This window comes from Clinocottus analis, unplaced genomic scaffold (assembly GCF_023055335.1).
Source record: "Clinocottus analis isolate CAN_PGR_092001 unplaced genomic scaffold, fCliAna1.0.p SCAF_25, whole genome shotgun sequence".
Taxonomy (NCBI): Eukaryota; Metazoa; Chordata; class Actinopteri; order Perciformes; family Cottidae; genus Clinocottus; species Clinocottus analis.
In genome coordinates, this window is record NW_027175987.1 from 934,989 (window position 1) to 953,348 (window position 18,360).

Here is an 18,360-nt window from a genome sequence, read left to right on the forward strand (position 1 = left end):
GAAAAAAAAAAAGTGAGAATGGCCCGGCTAAAGGGGATTGGACGCCTGTGGTAAGACGACCTCATCATTCCGTCCACGTTCCTACTGTTCAGATAAGCAGCACAGCGCCTCCAGTGAGCCTTCCCTCCATCGACGGCGTACGTACACTTTAACTTAGCTAATGTGAGCAAGTCTTGCAGCGTTGCACACCATTTAGTGATACACTTCAGATTTCACTGGAGAAGCGGTGGACCGTATGGCGAGGTAGAGGTCAGAATAAAGAGAGCCGCTCCAACAACCCAGGAGAAATACATTTAAAATATGTATTGTTTCAACAACCGCTGTTCCCCCGTCAGAGCGGTTGAAGTAGCAATCAGCATTACTGTTTTTGCAAATGCGCCGCAGCAGCTGCGGGTAAATACAGTCAAATGGGAATAGATTTGCTGTGCCACTAAATCAACATGAAAACACATCCAATCCAAGTCATTTAACGCAAAAGAAATACTTCAGCTTTTCTTAATGGCATTTTAAAAGCAACAGGATCCCAACATACTGAATCAATGAGAAATATGGAATTACAGGCTGAGAAACTCATTTTGTTACATGTGACAACTTCTGAATTGTGCTCCCCCCCCCCCCCCCCCCCCTTCTGTGTTTACAAAACAATTTGTGAGAGTCCACTGAACCAACTTTCCTCTAACAATGTGTTACGAGACAGAGAAAAACAAGAGAGAATCAATAGGACCTGTGGTCATGTATAATTTGCAGGGCCAGCACCTGGCTGCCAACAAATAAAGATTTTTTGTATTTTTTTTTCCCCTGCACGTTGCATTCAAGGATATTGGACAATTTTGTTGGACGTAGGCGGCTATTTTCACCAAATCCTGGCTGCAGGTCAGCTGAAATGATTGGATCTCTGTAAGCTCTGTGGGTGCACACAGCATTGTCCCCATGTAAACAGGAGGCCTGAATGTGTTCTTCACACTTCTTTGCGTCTTGTGTGTGTGTGTGTGTGTGTGTGTGTGTGTGTGTGTGTGTATCCCTGCACACGCTCAGCTGAGACTCGCTGACAAACTGCACCTCGCCGAAGTCATAGCCAAACCACACCGGCGGTAAAATAAATCTTTTTAATTGCAAGGGAAGCCGTGTGTGCGATCCTCAGCGTTTTTCTCCGCGTACAATCTTTCTCTAACCGGGCACTGTGTGGTCATGTGTGTGTGAGTCTTTGTGTGTGTGTGTGTGTGTGTGTCAGGTTGGCTGGCAGGCTGAGTGGCTGCCTTGGCGAGTCGGGGAGCTCTTCTCCCTGAACCAGCTGGGCCCTCCTGCCTCCCTCCAAAGCAGTCAGTGCAGACCACATGGTCTCACCCCCACTCTGAAAGGTGCCATTCAGCCTCACACAGCGACTCACACATGGACACGCACACTAGCAGACACACACACACACACACACACACCGAGCGACACATCGAAGCCCGGATAGAGAAGCTTTCAAAGGAACACCTTCTGCTGTCCACACATAGCAAACTAACCTGTTCAGCTGAGTCATCCACCAACAGTATTTATAATGCAACGAGCCAGGGAATGCATATAAAAACATGCAGGCCGTCCAGAGTGAAGCATTACAGCGATATAATAAATACGGGCAGATTTTACATGAGCTGCGAGTAAATGCCTCAGCTGCATGGTCAATTCCACTATGCCCCTTGTATTTAATCAAAGAATACACTTTGAATTACACTCTTCTGTCTCCACATGGCAATCTTTCCACTGCTACTCTGCGGTTGTGTTCATAGTACTGCATGTCTGTTGCTATTTCTCTGCTTTCTAACTTTTCTGTTCTATTACAAGAGATTTTAACCGAGTGACTTAAGAGATATGTTGTATTATAGTCTATTTATATCAAATGTCGTTGTATTCTACTGCCACACTTTGCTTATTTTCATAGAAAACAAAAGGCATTTAGGTATCGTTAATGTTTAATTCCGTTCTGTACAAATGTCCCGAGGTGAAACGATACTTCACGATTCGGAGCTGCAGAATTCAAACGTATTTTTGTTGTTGTGTAAATTATAGGTACTTTGCATTTCCCGCAGCGTTGCTCTGCGATACGGGCGGCCTTCTGAACCGCGCTCTGGTTGGCGGAGAAGCCGTTGGCTCTCCGAGGTTCGTTCTATCACTCTCTGGATGAGGTCACTGAGGTGGATGCAGATAAAGAGATGCGTTGAGGAGAAAAGACAAAGAGGAGGAGGACGAGGAGGAGGAGAAGAGCAAGATGTTGGGAGGTCCAGGTCACATGATGGGCCCCAGGACCTTGTAGTGGAGGTAGCTCACTTCCCCTGAGCTACATTTACCCTTTAGCTGGCAAGCAGCAGTGGACAGAGGTAGGGAGGCGGGGGGGGGGGGGGGGAGGTGGAACGAGGGAATGAGAGATAAAGCGCGACGAGTGAACTGCGGAGAGAGAAATGTAGCATTGAATCCTAATGTCAGATCAGAGCGGCGGAGGAGATCTCTCCTGCCAGCGGCGTGCGAACATGCGTCTGCATCAAGGGTAAAATATTGTGATCTTTGATTATTCCCTTTTTCACCTTTCATTAGCGTTACCCAGACGGGGAAGGCGAGGCAGCTTGACATGCACACATGAGAGCAGAAAGGATTTCACAGACACGCCGGTGAGATAGCGCAGGGTTTTTGACAGAAGCCTTTTGTTTCCTCCCGCGCTTGCCGCTGTACATTTCTGCATCTCTGCAGTTGTAGGTCACATTCATTTCACATAACCGAGACGATGCCGCCCGTGTGTTCTCGGCTTTTCATGTGGCGTTCGTGGGCTCATGTGATAGGAGCGGAAGCGAGCACTTTGCCCTCATCGTGTGCAGTGAGGACGGAAAGGGACGTTAGCAAGTGGGTTACATATGAGGAGGACACTGTAATGTGTGAGGGGACTTACGAGGAGGGAACGCAACCCCGGAAGACTGAGCGATGACGTCGATGTAATCATCACAATCATGATTAGAAAAATGTATATCATTTAGTGTCAAAAATAAAAGCGGCAGTTTTAAAAAAAAAGAGACTAAACAATTCTTTGTTTTAATTGCATCTTTGAACAAACAAGTGAGAGATTTGTAGCGTGATGATGAGAGAAATCCTAATCAAGATTCAGGGGAAATTAAATAAAGGGATAATATTGCATTATCGCCCGGCCCTAGGTGGGGGTGTGTCAAAATTAGCGTGGCAGGGACTCTGCACTTTGTTTGTTTTAATGGAATCAAGTGGTACAAATAAAAATCCTGTTCCACTGTCGTGCCGGGATCCCATTTCTCCAGATGAATAATTCAGATTGTGCATGCTGGGAGGCCGAGAATAGATTCCTAAAATAACAGGAGGATTGGGGAGTGGAGGAGAGGGGGAGGCGGAGGGGGATGGTGGGGGGATAAGAGGGGGGTGGGGGGGGGGGACAGGACGACAACTATCGGAAAAAGGAGGCTGACAAGCCAGGCGAGCTGGGGACTTCGTGATCCCTTCAGCATCTCAACCTCCCGTCCATCCCTGACCTGAGAAAGGTAGCATCTCTTGAAAACCGCCGCCGGGTCGGCCATCGTGTCGCTCACAGCGGAGGAGGGCAGGGGGGGGGGGCTAAAAAAGACGCCGTCCTCCTGTCGCGCCTGATTTACGCCATGTCCCCCCCTCCCCCCGTCGGATTGGTTTTGTTAACCTGAGCCGCCGTAGATTAGGAGACCCAACCAGATTAGGATGCCAAACCTACTTCACGGAAGAAAAAAAAAGCATCCCTCCCTTCAAGAGGAGGATGGTCTGAGCGGTGCTTCAAGGTTTCACTTTAACATTCAGGAATCAATCCCCCGCTTCCAATCCAGCGCATTAGCTTGATGTGTGCCGGCGTTCCGGGCAGGCAGCTGTTGAGGGCCGTACCGTTCCCTAAAGCACATTGTGCCTGCGCTGTTCCCCCGATTCCCTGATAACATTAATGCCAGGCAGATGTCCCTGAACTAGTCCAGACATTTTCTTAATATTAGAGTCGGAGACTGGCCTCTTTTTCTCGTGGCCCCCTGCCGAATTTTCTTGAAAATCTCCCGTGGCTTTTAAGAGCAACACAATATTGACCCACAATATCTTCCACATCAACAACAGCCGAGCCATTCGCTTCCCTAATGGTAGGAAAATCAATAGGTAACGAATGGGCTTATTTATATTTCAAGCGATGATGTGTCTTGTTTTGGGTTTTGTGACAAGTTTATTGCTGTAGGGGGATACTGAGGAGGAGGATTTGCAATAATGAAGAAAAAAAAAAAACCCCACTGTGTCTGTGGATCTCTATCAGCTGTTGTCATTCTACAGCAAATAACATCTGTTCCAGATGGGGATCTCTTCCTTATCGAGACACTGCTCCACCTATGTCATTAGTCTGCGTCCGACGCAGGAGCTAATCTAGAATGAAAAGACAGTTCAGCCCCGCAGATCTCACCCGATGACTCCCTCCAATATCAAAGTGCTCTTTGAAGTTCACGTTGTATAAAATTGGTTCAAGTGTCAGGTCAGAGTTCCTGCAGCCAGAAAGGTACGGCAGTCATTTGAAGCCTCATTCTTCTCTCTCGTTATTTCCACAATGAAGCCTCGGCTTTCTTTGTGTTCTTTAGCGGGAGAAAGCTCTTCATGTTTATTGCAAAGAGGCAATCAAAATGGCCCTCGCTTGGACCTGGCCCTGAAGAACTGAAGAGTCTGGGGATACGCTTATTAACTTCCTCGCACACACAGACCCATTCGCCAATCATCCCTGACAATGCCAGTTCGCCTGATAGACTGATCGATGAGAAGAGGGGGCCGGGGGAAAAGTCAACAGGAAGAAAAAAAGAAGACGAAAGAGAGGAAAAAAAGGCAAACAAAGCACACATGAGGGGGAAGGATAAACTCGGTCCAAATATCAATGCGAGATCGAAGGGGGTCTAGTGAGAGAGGAGGAATATCAGCCATGTTTGAAAGGAAAAGAAAACTCACATTAGAAGCTGCCGGTGAACCGCGGCGAGACGGAGCATGACCACATCGACACGTATGGGTCAGGTGGTAACGCCGCAACGGTGACTCAGTCAGGAACGCGCGCGCAGACACACAAACCACTCATGAATACGGTTACAACACTGCTTCTTCCCTCATGCACCCAAGCAAAAGGTTACCCCAATCATCTTTTTTTTCTTACAACGGCCGCAGTTTTACAGCCGCAGAGTGACTGCTTCTCTCTCCATTGCCTCGTTTTTTCGACCGGCGATGGGGGGCAGGCGAGGGACGCGGCCCGGGCCTTTATTTAAAAGCCTCTTTGTGGCGGCCGCTGGGCCAGACGCTGGCATTCCCTAATGCTGCATCGCGGGCACGCCGTCCCGTGAGAGTCCTCGCCGGAGCCCTACGCCCCTTTGTCCTCGTCGCTCTTTAATATCCGCCTCGGCGTAAGTCGCCGGCAATATAGGCCTTAAAATACATACAGATTACATTCTGCATTTTGTGCGAGCGCTCCGTTTAATCCACTGCGTCCGTATCTGTGCTTGAATCGTTGGGTTGAAGCAGGTGTCCTTTCCAGTCCAACGGCAGCATGAAGCGGTGATTTAAGTGGACTGACAGTGAGAGAGACAGAGGGCGATATGAGAGGCTAATGGAGTTAATATCCTAAGATGGAGCGATAAAGGACAGACGAGGTCAGATTGGAGGGACAGACACAAAGAGCTAGCAGAGTTACAGGAACTGAATATGAATTCAGATCTAATTTTACAGGCGATTATTTCCTCTATAACTTTTTGTTGGTTTGTTTGTACCTGGCTGCTGCTGCTGGAACTGGTTCGTACTGGCAGAGCTGACTGTGAATGCACTCCAAAATATATTATTGTCCTTATGCGCGCAGCTAATGTGTGAAATTGTGAAGAAACACAAGTATAAGCTAGCACTAATCTGGCAGTGAGGTATTCAAAATGATATAGAAATAAAATGATTATATAGAAAATGTTCACACACTAAAGGGCTCCAAAAAAAACACGTTGAGATGGAAATTACAGTGTGTTGTGTTGACACAAAGTAAGAAGTGCATTGAATATATATTTCTCTTTCACACTGATTGGAAAGGCATTTTCTGTCCATATCCCGAGGTGGAGAAAGCTTTTCTTTTCTTCTCTCCTGTCTCTTTCTTTGTCATCACTTATATGCCCTGCCATTCTTTCTCTTGTGTTGGCGCCCTCTCTCTTATTTTTCTATTTGTCACTCATGCTCCTGAGTGTTTTCGTGGCCCCAGTCGTGAGAGATTGTTTTCATATACCCAAAAAGAAGGGACAAAAAAAAACAACGATTCTCTTCATATTAAACAATGGGACCAATAATATAAATGTGTAAACACTGTCACACCTCATAAATACAGCAACTGGAAACAGCAGTATGGCTCTTTTTAGTGTTTGTGCGGATTCAAATGGGCCAATGTTTGTGCATGAGCTACACTTGTTTATCTCTCTTTCTTTCTCTCCATCTCATCTGTTTTTGTTGTACACACAAAAGCCCCAAAAATAGTCTTTGGCCTCTCTCTGTGAACAAACAGGACATTTTCTTTCCACATGGGGTGGAGGGAGCAAAGGTCTCCCAGAATTAGGGCAGAGTATTCGGTGCAGCGCTGAGGCCGGGCAGCTGGAGAGAGGGAGGAGAGCACAATCTCAAATCTGCTGTTCACCTGAAAATATCTCAGTAACCTTTTAGTATCTGGAGAAAATGACTCATCCTCTCCCCAACTTGCTATGTTGCAAACATAAACTTCAGAAACCGAGACCTAAAATGACACAGACATCGTGTCTAACTCACACTAAGGGTCTTTGGATATCAGTTGTTGTTGTTGTTGTTTTGATGCAATTAATTCTCACAGGATGGGACTTGTGGATGTGGCGAAAAAAGCAATCGACTTTTTGTTTGGAATAATGGTGATTTTTTTTTTCTGGAATAGTTCGCAACGCCAATGAAGGCAACGGGTTCAGCTGAGTCTACGTTTATGGAAGGACAACACAAAGGCTTTGTTATCTGAACCGAGATGGTGAACATTGCAGAAGCTGCACAGGCCACATCCATTCCTTCCCTTCTTACCTTTTTTTTTTACAACAAAAGCTCTAGACCAATAATATCCGCGGGCGAGTTACGCCTTTTCGGTACACCCTCGGGTGCGTGAAGGCCTTTACTCAACCAAAAGTGGAGAGTGGAGCTCTGTACCTCTGATGTACGAGTGTTATATTTATACGCGTGTGTGCATGTGTCTCCAGTCTGCTTTAATCTCCACCCATCTGCTGGTGGACCTCCTCTCCCCGTTCTGAGGCCTGCCGTGCCCCATCCGATCTGCCGAGCCTGACCTCACTGTGTGTGTGTGTGTGTGTGTGTGTGTGTGTGTGTGTGTGTGGGCTGCTTGATGAGCCTGGTTCCTTATGAAGTGGTGTCATTAAAGCGGAGAGAAGGAGCAAACGGGTGATTGCAGTGATTTGGCAGAGGTTGCACAGACTCTGTCGTCCAATCAGAGCCCTCGCTTGGTCTCCTCCAGCTCCACTGCAATCACAGAGCACCAAGTCCACAGAGGCCACAGACACACACACACACACATAGATGTATACCCCACCCTCACACACACACACACACACACACACACACACACTCACACACACACACAAATACATACACTAGTTTATAAGCCTCCTTGTATTGCCATTCACTGCTTGCACTGTAGTTATATAACTAATATTAACTGCACACATCTTTGAGATTATGTTTATAATTATTTCTGTGGGCACACTTGTTTAATTCAGAGTTGAACATCTGCAGGAATCCGACTTTTAAAGTTAAATTGAGACAGTTAGGGATTAAGGGAACATACTTAACAGTAGAATCAACGTCCGCTGTAAGACGGCTACAGAAGCCGCTCGTCTCCTAATGAACTGCACACAGGTTGTTTTAAGTTAACAGAAAAGGAAAAACTTCCCCAAACAGCTTTCTAACTCATCTCCATGTCAGCGTACTTTAGACGCTCTCAGCACAGCAAGCCTCGTTGCTCTTCTGGCATCCACTGTGGGTAGAAGGTTTGTGAAGCGATGTTGTGCATCCTCACAGCCCCAACAGGCAGCTGCCGGTAACAAAGAGCAGTAAAATGGGACTGATGTCATGAAGAACTGGCGTGTCATTATTATTTTTTCTCTCCATTCATTTCCACATGGTTGCCTTTGACGTTGCATATTGATGTTGAGCGTTGCATCATTTTTGAAAAGCACGATGCTCATTACGACCCATATTGTTGTATCTAAAGACCCGGTGTTAACCGGCGGTGGCCAAATGACGAAAGGCAACCGTTTAGCCTGCGTCACGCGGCGCATCGGCACCGAGATGATGGATTCTTTTGAAGTCGCGTCGATATCCGGTTCATCTTTGTGTTGTGTTAAGGCTCAACGGATGACAACTCAAACATCAAAGCGGTGCATCTGCGCGGAGCAGAACAGAAGACCTCTTATTGTCACAGCGCCGTCGACAACTACTGTACATCATCTACATGTTTTTATGCCTTCAAAGGGTTCAGAGGAAAAGAGAAGAAGAGGGGAGGGGGGTAGAGGGGCAAAGAGAGAATGAGAGGGAGAATGAATTACAAAGTGCAGAGAATTGAGCTGTAAATTGATCCGCAGTCTGTCCGTCCCCGAAGACGTTGAGATGGCGTAATGAGAACGGCAGACCAGATGCATACGGGGGCCGTCGCTTTCCCATCTCCATTCCTCTCTGAGAGAAGACAAGTTTGTTTCTCAAGGTGATTGTTGCGGTGATAAGGGAGAGGCTGTTATTAAGGGTGACAGCGGAGGGGCTGAGAGGCAGTGGCGGACTGGATAACCTTGTCCCCATCCCCGCCTCGCTTCCTTCTGCATGAGCATCTCCACCGCCGGCCTGCCCTGCCTTGCTTGCTCGTCTGAACACAATCTGCTGGCTGGAATTACCTCCCGGCCCCGGAAAAAAAAAAAAAAAAAAAAAAAAAAAACTAAACATGATTTCTGACCTTTCCTTTCTGTGTTCAACAGTAACCTTTGCTGGTCCGCCCACGCTGCGAGACCGTCGCGGCGAACGAGAGGACGGAGTGGACGGCGTGTGCGCGCGGGTTTTCAGGGGGAAAATGGCGAGCGAGGATCAATGTGTGTTTAGCTGAATTTATGTGTGTATGCATATATATATATTTTTTTTTTTAAAAGGCAAGTGCTGGGGGGATGAATGCAATAACCTCGACAAATACCACGCAATCAAATACAGCAGCCCTGAAATACATGACACCTCCGTGGAGCTCACAATGTCCATATTCCGCCGTATTATGAGGCGTTTCCGTTATTTTGTCTATCTGCCGTGAGTAGCTGCTGCTTCCATCTGTGCATGTGCTGACTGAGTGTAGCACAGAAGTTGCAGCAATGGTGTGTTTTCTATGAGACACTGTGTTTGCAGAAATACCGCATCTTTCAACTCGCTAAACTCATGACATCATCAGTCTGCTTCCTCTTGTTGTTCTCTGCCGCGTCAGCAACTTTTGGCATTGGTATTATCATTAGAAGTTTGTTAGATAAGGCTAATTGATCTCCACCTACCGAGTGTATTTAGCGGATTGTTGTGATCTGCTCCTTCCACTGACTCTGCATAACTCCTCCAGCCTCAGCACAATCTGACCCCCAGGAGCAGAGCGCATCCCCGTAGAAAAGATTTCATCATCTCTTTCTCTCACTCCGTTTGTCTGTTGTTCTCCCTTCCCTCCCCTTGTCTGTCCCCCTCTCCCCTCCCTTTTTTCCTTTCAAAACGAAACCAGTTTGTGCTGATGTGAGGGCAAATTTACCAGCTTACGGGCAGAGTGACCTGAACATCCCAGGCCAGCTCGGTGGAGTTAGCCGACTGAACTCCGGGGCTAGCCGAGGCCTGTGTGTTAGTATTGTTTGTGTAAGAGCACCGGAGGGGATTTGGACAAGCAGTGTGAGCTCTGAATGTGTGAACCCACAGCTGGCCTTAGCGTTGGATTAGCTCCCCCTGATCCCCACAACCTCAGAACATGCTCCCTACTATTTCAAGATCTCTCCATTTATGCCCAGCCAAGCACATTGTGACCAGTAATCTTTAGTTTTCTTCCCTCCAAAGGGAGAAGATAGAGCGTTCAGCTTTCTGCTTTGCCCCCCCCGCCCCGCCCCAACCCCCAGACAGTTTATCCTCACTTCCCCCTGTTTATTTAGCACTCGTTCCCTCTCTCTTACCCAGTTTAAGTCACTCAGTGCAAATTCCCTTTTTTTTTCCACCATCTGTCTTTCCAGGCCTCATTCCTCTCCTTCTAACTAACCCTCCTCTCCTTCGTTCCTCCTCTCTTTTCTAAAGGGGATCAGTGGAGCTTAGAGGCCTTCCTGCTTGGTTCATTACTGAGCTGCTCTGACATGGGGCGCTCGTCTCTCTGGTAAGGAAAGGAGAACGCCACTGATGTTTAATACATGGACCACTCTGTTGTCTTTCACGCCAGATAAATTCATCATCAGAAACTGAGGGCAGAACAGCAGCAGAGCATGTAAACCTGCTCTCTCAATCTAGATTCCCAATCTTCCATTCTTTTTTTTTGTTGTTGTTGTCCTCACTCTCCATTTAACGTATTGCCTCTCGCTCCGGTTCTCTCTCTCTCTCTCTCTTTGTTCCGTCACATCTCAGTGAACTGGAGCAAACCTTTTCATTGTCCTTCAGTCGGCGTAAACACACAAACACAAAGCAACGCCGCTGCTCAGACCCGCAACGCAAAACGCAGCTCTTAAAAAGGAAAATTGACCTATTCCATTCGTCGAATGCGTGCATTGTGTGTAAATATGCAACATATACTGAACATGTCCCAGTGTGTGTGTGTGTGTGTGCGCACATGCCCCTATTATCAGGTCCATCCAACTTTCCGCTGCATGCATTTGTGTGTCTGCGTCAAAGAGAGTGTGTGTGTGTGTGTCAGAGCCGTATGGGTATGAACGTGTTTGCCTGTTTCCTCTCTGTGTGGGTGTGTGTGCGTGGGCGGCGGGCCCGCCTTGATAACGCCAGAGCCTGTTTCTAATCCAGGCCTCCTCAGTGGGCTGGAGATGTAGTTGTGCCAAGCGGGGCCTGCTGCAACACCAACAGATCCCCAGCTGACAGCTCGCCTGCTCCTCTCTCGGCTCTTCTGGACAGTCTCTGAGCTCAAAACTTTAACAATGAGTTAAGCCGCAAAATGTCAAGACCCCACGGAGGACCAACGCGTGCAGGGGAAAAAAAAAAAAACGATTTCGCCCGAGAGCGTGACGGCTCTTTTAGGATTATCGGGGGAAGGGAGAAATAAAATCAAGTCAAATGACAGCTTGCGAAAAAGGAAACAAGAAGGGGCAGGAAAGTAATGGTGGAATGCCAAGGGGGTGCCGTTGGTAAAAGGTTTAGGATGAAATCAAAGTGGTTAAAGCTGATTTATCCCGTGTAAGGACGCCAGGCCCTCTAAGGAGGCACTCAACGGCCCTTCAAAAGTGAAATATCAGCAGCAGTCAGTGCCAGTCATCAGTGCCATGTGTGAAGGAAAATCAATCTATTTCATATCAGAGACCTGTGAGGAGAAAACGAGAGAGACAGGCCCCTGCTCCTCCTCGCTGCACCTCTTTAATGCCCCCCCCCCCCCCTTACAGTGTAACATCCCAGAATGCTCTGCGTCATCGGTGACGGAGACATTCACGGGTGTGAATCGTGGCTCAATGTGTAACTGCTGCTGTTCTGCTAGATTAGGTAGGTGATTGGCCATTAATATTCATTTCACAGTGTGTCTTTGTTAGGCGGCAGCAGGGGCTGACAGAGTGTTCGGATGGATTTACTCTAGCGTGTATTCCCCTTTAATTTCTATAGGCAAGGTGGTTTACTCATATGGCCTCAGTGGAGCTCTCGAGGGCCCGATGTATTTTTTTACAGGTTCCTTCTGTCTGATAAGGTCAAGGCTATGAACCCGTCCACCAGGAAACTGCTCAGTGCTGCTCAGAGACAGGACCCGAGTCAAGTCTTCCTGTCCGATGTCAATAAGAGGACAAGCATCGTTCATTTTGACAATAATGTTTCATTTTGTTTTAGTCCGGTACTTCCTGAAAAATTGTTGGAGGTTTAAAGTCACAAGTTAGTCTTTTTGTTTTGTTTTAGACAATATTCAGTCAGTGGAACTTCAGTCACATTCGAGTCAATGTTTTCGTCATAATTTTCTCAGGTGGTTTCCTCACACTGTATTTTGCCGAAGGACATTCCTGCTGTTTGGATGCAGTTTAAATGAGCAGCGACACAGTAACCGGGGAGCGTACACCGGGCCCGTCTGGTCTCAATGACAGCGGAGGGTTGCTCCTGGAGGAGGGCAGCTCCAGCAGGCATAAAACCACGCTTACAGGTCTTTCCCTAATGGACGGGCAACCTAGCGAGGTGATGTGAACAGTCCTCCTCATAATGAGATTAAGGGACTAATTAGTATGACTGTGGCTGGAGTGTGACTGTGTGCACAGAGGAATATATGGCCCCTATCGGACTCGCCACGTGGCCCCTGAGAGAGCAGGCCAGACTGGGCCCGTCCCCGGTGAGCATCCCTCCACTGCACTGAGAGGCTAATTAATAGCTTTTGCATCTGCTCTTCCAGCCGCTGTACACTATGCTGAGTTATAGTCCTGAAGTTATTGATCTTGGTTCTGGCAACAAATCCAAATTACCCAAAAAAAAACAACAAAAAAAAACTGTAACAGGGCAATATAATTACAGGACCCTGAAATTTCAGACAGCTCAATGAAATTCTCTTTTATCTTTTACAGCAAATGAGACGCTACGGCTTGTAAAAAGTAGGCCACGGAGGCGCATCGGCTAGCGGTAGCAGCTAACGACTGGAAGCAGATGTGGAGGAGACCAAGATTGTCTTTGCTAAGGATAAGCACAGGGAGAATTCAAGCTAGCAAATCAGAAGCAGGGTGAGAAAGAAGAAAACAAGCTTAACATGAACATCGGATTCCTTTCCTTTGCAACATTCCCCGACTCCCCCCTCCTCCCCCTCCTTTTGCCTCTACCTCCTAACACGTTAAAGTCACGCCAGTGTTTGATTGCCCCTGCGGCGCCACTTTGACCTGTTCATTTAAGATGATGTGCAACTCTCAGGTCTGTTCCAGCACTCATTTGTTCCTCAGTGGGGTCCCCACGGCTGGCTAGCAAGAGCGCCCCATACTGACCAAAATGCCCTGGGAGCTTTAAACCCAGCCACTCACAACCAAGTAAAGAGACAGCTGAGTGTCATTGTTAATGTGGACACACAGCTCCACAATGGCAAAATCAATGGAGCTATAGGGGACATCAATCTCAACAGCACAAGACCCTTTTGCTTGTCTCACCACTCCTCTAAAGCTCTGAATGAATGGTCGAGAGAAGGAGGGAAGGCGAGGGGGGGAGAAAGGGAGAAGGAAAGAAAGAAAGAGAACATGGAGGACTGACAGTGATCTTTATTGGCCTTTCCTCCATCCATCTCAAGGGGTTATGCTGTCCTTTGAAGATTGTGTGCATTTGACAGGCAGCCAAGTGGCCAGCCATCCTAATTCACCCCCAAAAAACAGAGGCAGAGGTTTTTAGGTAAAGCCTCAGAAGTGCAGCACAGCAGCTGTATGCAGTTGGCATCGCGCTTGCATTTGCTCTCCCCGCCTGTTCACTTTCAAAATCTCTCTCTCCTTCCCTAAAGGAGGAGGAAGACCGAAAAAAAAAAAAAAACAGCGCTCTTTCTTTCAACAACAAAAAAAAGGCACTTGCTTCGTCACGGGGTGACACATGAGATGCACACCCCGCACAAAAACGCACAAAAAAACCAGCGAGGTTCATTGTCTCCGACTGATACCGACTTAAAGGATGCCTCCTCATCCCATTAACATATATGCAGATCGGCAGTGAGTAAATGAAAGCCTCCCAAAAAACGGGAGAGATCAAAGACGACAGAATTAAGGCCAAGTAATGAGGATCTTGGCAAGAACCCTGCAAATTCATTGATTGTTTGGCAAGCTGTATGTGCTCCTGCTCCATTTTACCCTCCCTCTATACCATTTACTCTCTTGTTTCAAACGCACGCAGGCCGAGCGGCGAGGGTTTTTAACGGGGCCTTTGCGTGGCTCCGGTTCCAGCAGTGGGCTTAATCGCAATCTAATTTACAGTGCAACGATAATGTACTTGGCATAGGGAACAAGAGAAGAGAGATGGGCAGCCCATCACAGCCGTACATACTTTCAATAACACAGACTCTTAAATCAATTACATCTCGTACAAGGGCAAAGGCAGGGTGAGGCTATGTGAGTTTAATCCTCAAACCCAAAGGATTTAAAACCAGAGACAACAAAAAAAGACACAATAGAGCATGTATGAAGTGGGATTACATTTCTAGTAAAAAAAAAAATGTCGGCTGAGGGGCCGACAGTCAAACCAAGATGACATCAAATCGCTGTGTTTGATGAGGAGACGTAATGTGTTTTATATACATTCAGACACTTTGCTTTCAGCTATTTGGTACTTTGTTTGAAATGATCACATTGCCACTATTGTGTATGCAAGTGCAGCAACATGAGAATAAAAGGAATTGGAATGAGGTTTTTTTTTTTTTTTTTTGTTGGCTGAAGAAATATTGCATGGAGAGCAGTGGAACAGATGAGATCAGAGGGAAATAATGAAAAGAATTAGCCCAGATGAGGAAGATGAAAAGGGGACATGAATAAATGATGGAGAAAAGAAGACAACTACCTCCACGGCTCTCGCTGTCAGCCGGTTTCACCTGGATGGGGCGAGTCATCTGGAGGGAGGGAAGGGGGGGGGGGGGGGGAGAGAGAAGAAAGAGCAACAGAGAGGTTAGCGCTGGCGACTCGGGCTGTCGTTGCTACAACAAGAGGCCACAAACCAGAGGTGTCAAGGCCCTCTCACCCATACTAATGGCTGTGCTGCGCGACTGATCAAAGTGCCTCGGCTGGGGAGGAAACCAAAGCACCATCATGCAGCTAACTTGACTTGACACTGTAGTGTTTCTGCTGCCGGTTATTCAGTGTAAACAAAACAACTCTCGTCCACACATGAAACAGGAAATGTGCGTCTTTGTGTGTGTGTGTGTGTGTGTGTGTGTGTGTGTGTGTGTGTGTGTGTGTGTCCATCAAGTATACGTCCATTCGAGGTTGCGGTGCGCGGGGAAGTTGCGAGGCTGCAGATGTGTGTCTAAGTGATAGAGGCTGAGGCAGTCCCACTAAAAGTGGATCCAGCCAGGAGGAGGAAAGAGATCAATGCGGGCCTATTGATCCAGGCCCTTGGGCTGTGGAGAGCGTCTGGCTGGTGAGGATTCTCTGGTTAGGAGGCTCACTCTAATCCACTGGACCCTGATAAGAATGGCATTGCCTGGATTAGATGCCTCTGTCATCACAGCCTTTGTGTCACGCTCTCCTCCTTCCCCAATTTGACTTCCTTCTCTTTTTTTTTTTTCATTATTGTTGTTCGAGCTGAACAATTTCTCCAGACAGTGCAAGTTTGAAAGATGGAGCTGTGATTTGCAATATGTTTGTTACAGTTTTTTTTTTTTTTTAAAGTTGAACACACGACTCATTGTCACATATCTGAACACACACTGCGCACACACCCACCCACACACACATGCATGTAATATGTATATATGGACTGTGGCAGCGCGTAAAGCCTTCAATATAATTTATGTGCATTGATCTGAAGCCAGTGCCCCTCTTTTCATGATTCAGTCCAAAACAAATGGATTGAACAATAAAAACACACACATTTTAATAAAATTGGAGCCAAAAGTGGCACCAATTTATAACGAGATTACTGGGACATAAAAGCAACCTCTCATCACACTCAGCCGCTTACTGTAAACCCTTTGTAGCTCCTATTTAAGCATCTTTTTTACTGCTGGAAACTATTTCCCATTACGGGGCATCCCAGTCACGTCACTGAAAACCTCCCAGCGCTGATATTTTTATACGTACATGTGTATATATTTCGTCCCATCGCCCTGTCATGTATCTCTTTTTCTGTTCGATACCAGAGCGGGGCTGAAAAGGTCAGATTTAAAGACAGGGCAGTCCAATAAAAGCATGACATGTTCAAGGAGAAACACCATAATGGGATTTTAAAATGTCTTAATAACATGCTGATATATGGGGGAGAGGCCCAGGCCTGATTCATTAAGTGCTAAACGTATCCAATTTCACCTTGAGGAACTGAGTAACCTTCCCTCGCCGAAATGATTCCATAAATTTACCCATCTTAAATGATATCTAGCGCCGGCTAAGTCTTTGTAGGAACAACAGGGAGGATGCTCTGTGCTGGTGAAGGTTGAGGTGTTAGCGCCTTGTTTCTTGGCTCGCTCCCCCCATCCTTCCCCCCCCCTCCCCATCCTCCTCCCTCCCCGCCTGTTCGAGTGCTTTCTTTCCCCTTGTACAACACGAGCAAAGTAACCCTACAGTATGCTAATGCCGAGCCACAGGGCGCACTGCTCCACAGCATGTACGGGTAGATTACAGAATCAACCGCGACTCCATCGCACACGCGTTCAAAGCAGCCTCTGAGACAGAAACACCTCCGAACGGAGAGGGGGAAAAAAACATCCGCGAGACAAATTCGCGGATAACTTTTTACAACACGGGGGGAATCTTTGAATTTGCCTTTGACATGTCAAACGGACAAAAGAGGCTGCCAGTTGATTTTTTTTTTCCTTTTTTTTTTGTTGTTCAAACGAACATTGGAGGAGGCCAAATCCGCGGCTGTTGCTCCTCCACCGCGTTGTGATCTCAGCCGTCTCCACGGGGGGGGGGGCCTGTGCGTGGGAAGCGGCTCTCTACACAGCTAGTTACTGTTCGGCTTCCAACGCGACCGGCTTAATGGTCTATTTATTTGCCCGAGAGCAATGCATTATGGTCCCGAACAGTCGCTACTGATGCCTCTCAGTTTGCTTCATTCCCCTTTCAACACCAAAAATAGCGCGATTCCAGCAGAACTTGGGAGCCCGTTACAAAGCGCTCATTGTTCTATGTTCATGCTCACACTTTGCGATTCGGTAGCTTTAAATAAAGAGCAGCAAGGAGACCGTTCATTTCATTGAACTCCAGATACGGTAGGGGCGTGTTTTCGCTCCCGAGCTTGGTGGGCTGGAGCTCGTTGCATCTGGACACGCCCACGTTGAAGCGAGCGACGAGTCCCCTGCTGCTGCCTTTACAAACAGTAACAGGTTTTAATTGTAAATGCTCAATCCCTCACTCAGCGAGTTAAGGGAGCGGTTAGGTGAAGGGAGGAAGTGAAGGGGGGAAAAGAGAACCAGAAGAAGAGGGGAGAGATAGTGGGAAAAGACAACAAGAGATGGAGAGACGGGAAAGAGAGATACAGTACAGAGAGAGAGAGAGAGAGAGAGAGAGAGAGAGAGAGAGAGAGAGAGAGAGAGAGAGAGAGAGAGAGAGAGAGAGAGAGAGAGAGAAAGCTGCCTGCAACTCTTAGATAAGATTGCTTCTCTGTTGAGTGACATTTCTACTTCTCTGACTTTAACTTTCTGCCTTTCTCACACACACACACACACACACACACACACACACACACACACACACACACACACACACACACACACACACACACACACACACACACACACACACTTGTTTCCCAATGGGCATCCCCTGCTAAAAAATGACTGGTTCAAATATAAATTGACCAAATGGCCAAATTATGAAAATGCCTGTGACATTAAGGGGGAAATCTTAATCTGTCCGTTGTTTCATGTTTATATAAGCGAGGTTGTGCAGCTGTCTCAAGTACCTTGATTTATTGAACATGAGTTAGCATGAGTTTGGTTAATAAATAATGCTAAATGCATTTTCTCATTTATATATGGATTTTATATATAAATATATAATACAATATAAATGCTCGGGGTTGTGAAATTCAGTAACATGGATGGGCCCGTTGGACATTTAAAATCCAATGTGGTGTCATAATTAAACTTCACCTGAATGTTGATAAACAGACATTTCTAATGTAGACACTTCATATCAAACAGGATGACATCACTGATGAGAAAATCCCACATGCTGATATATTGTTGAATGTGCTTTATGTGTCTTCATGTATCTAATTATTTCCGCAATGAAAAAAATAAACTATTGTGCAAAATAATGAGGTAAGCAAAAGGTTAACAAGGACTTATTTGACAAGTCTGTGTTGAATTCTGTTTGGAGGGAGGCTTTACAATAGTGTATTTATGTTGAGGAAACAACACACATTGGTGTTGGGGAGGGCACATTTCTGAGGACATTAGGGACATTATTTACGCAGACGGCGCTTTGCATTAGT

General features: G+C 46.8%; 1 protein-coding gene across 10 annotated transcripts in view; it reads right to left on the reverse strand.

The window, feature by feature from the left end:
* celf5a (cugbp, Elav-like family member 5a) overlaps positions 1-18,360 on the reverse strand; it is a 185,494-nt gene that overhangs the window by 66,747 nt on the left and 100,387 nt on the right. For all 10 annotated transcript variants that reach the window (XM_068591218.1, XM_068591216.1, XM_068591211.1 and 7 more), the window contains exon 3: positions 14,770-14,818. In XM_068591218.1, the coding sequence (XP_068447319.1) occupies positions 14,770-14,818 (49 nt within the window). The remainder of the gene's footprint in view (positions 1-14,769; positions 14,819-18,360) is intronic.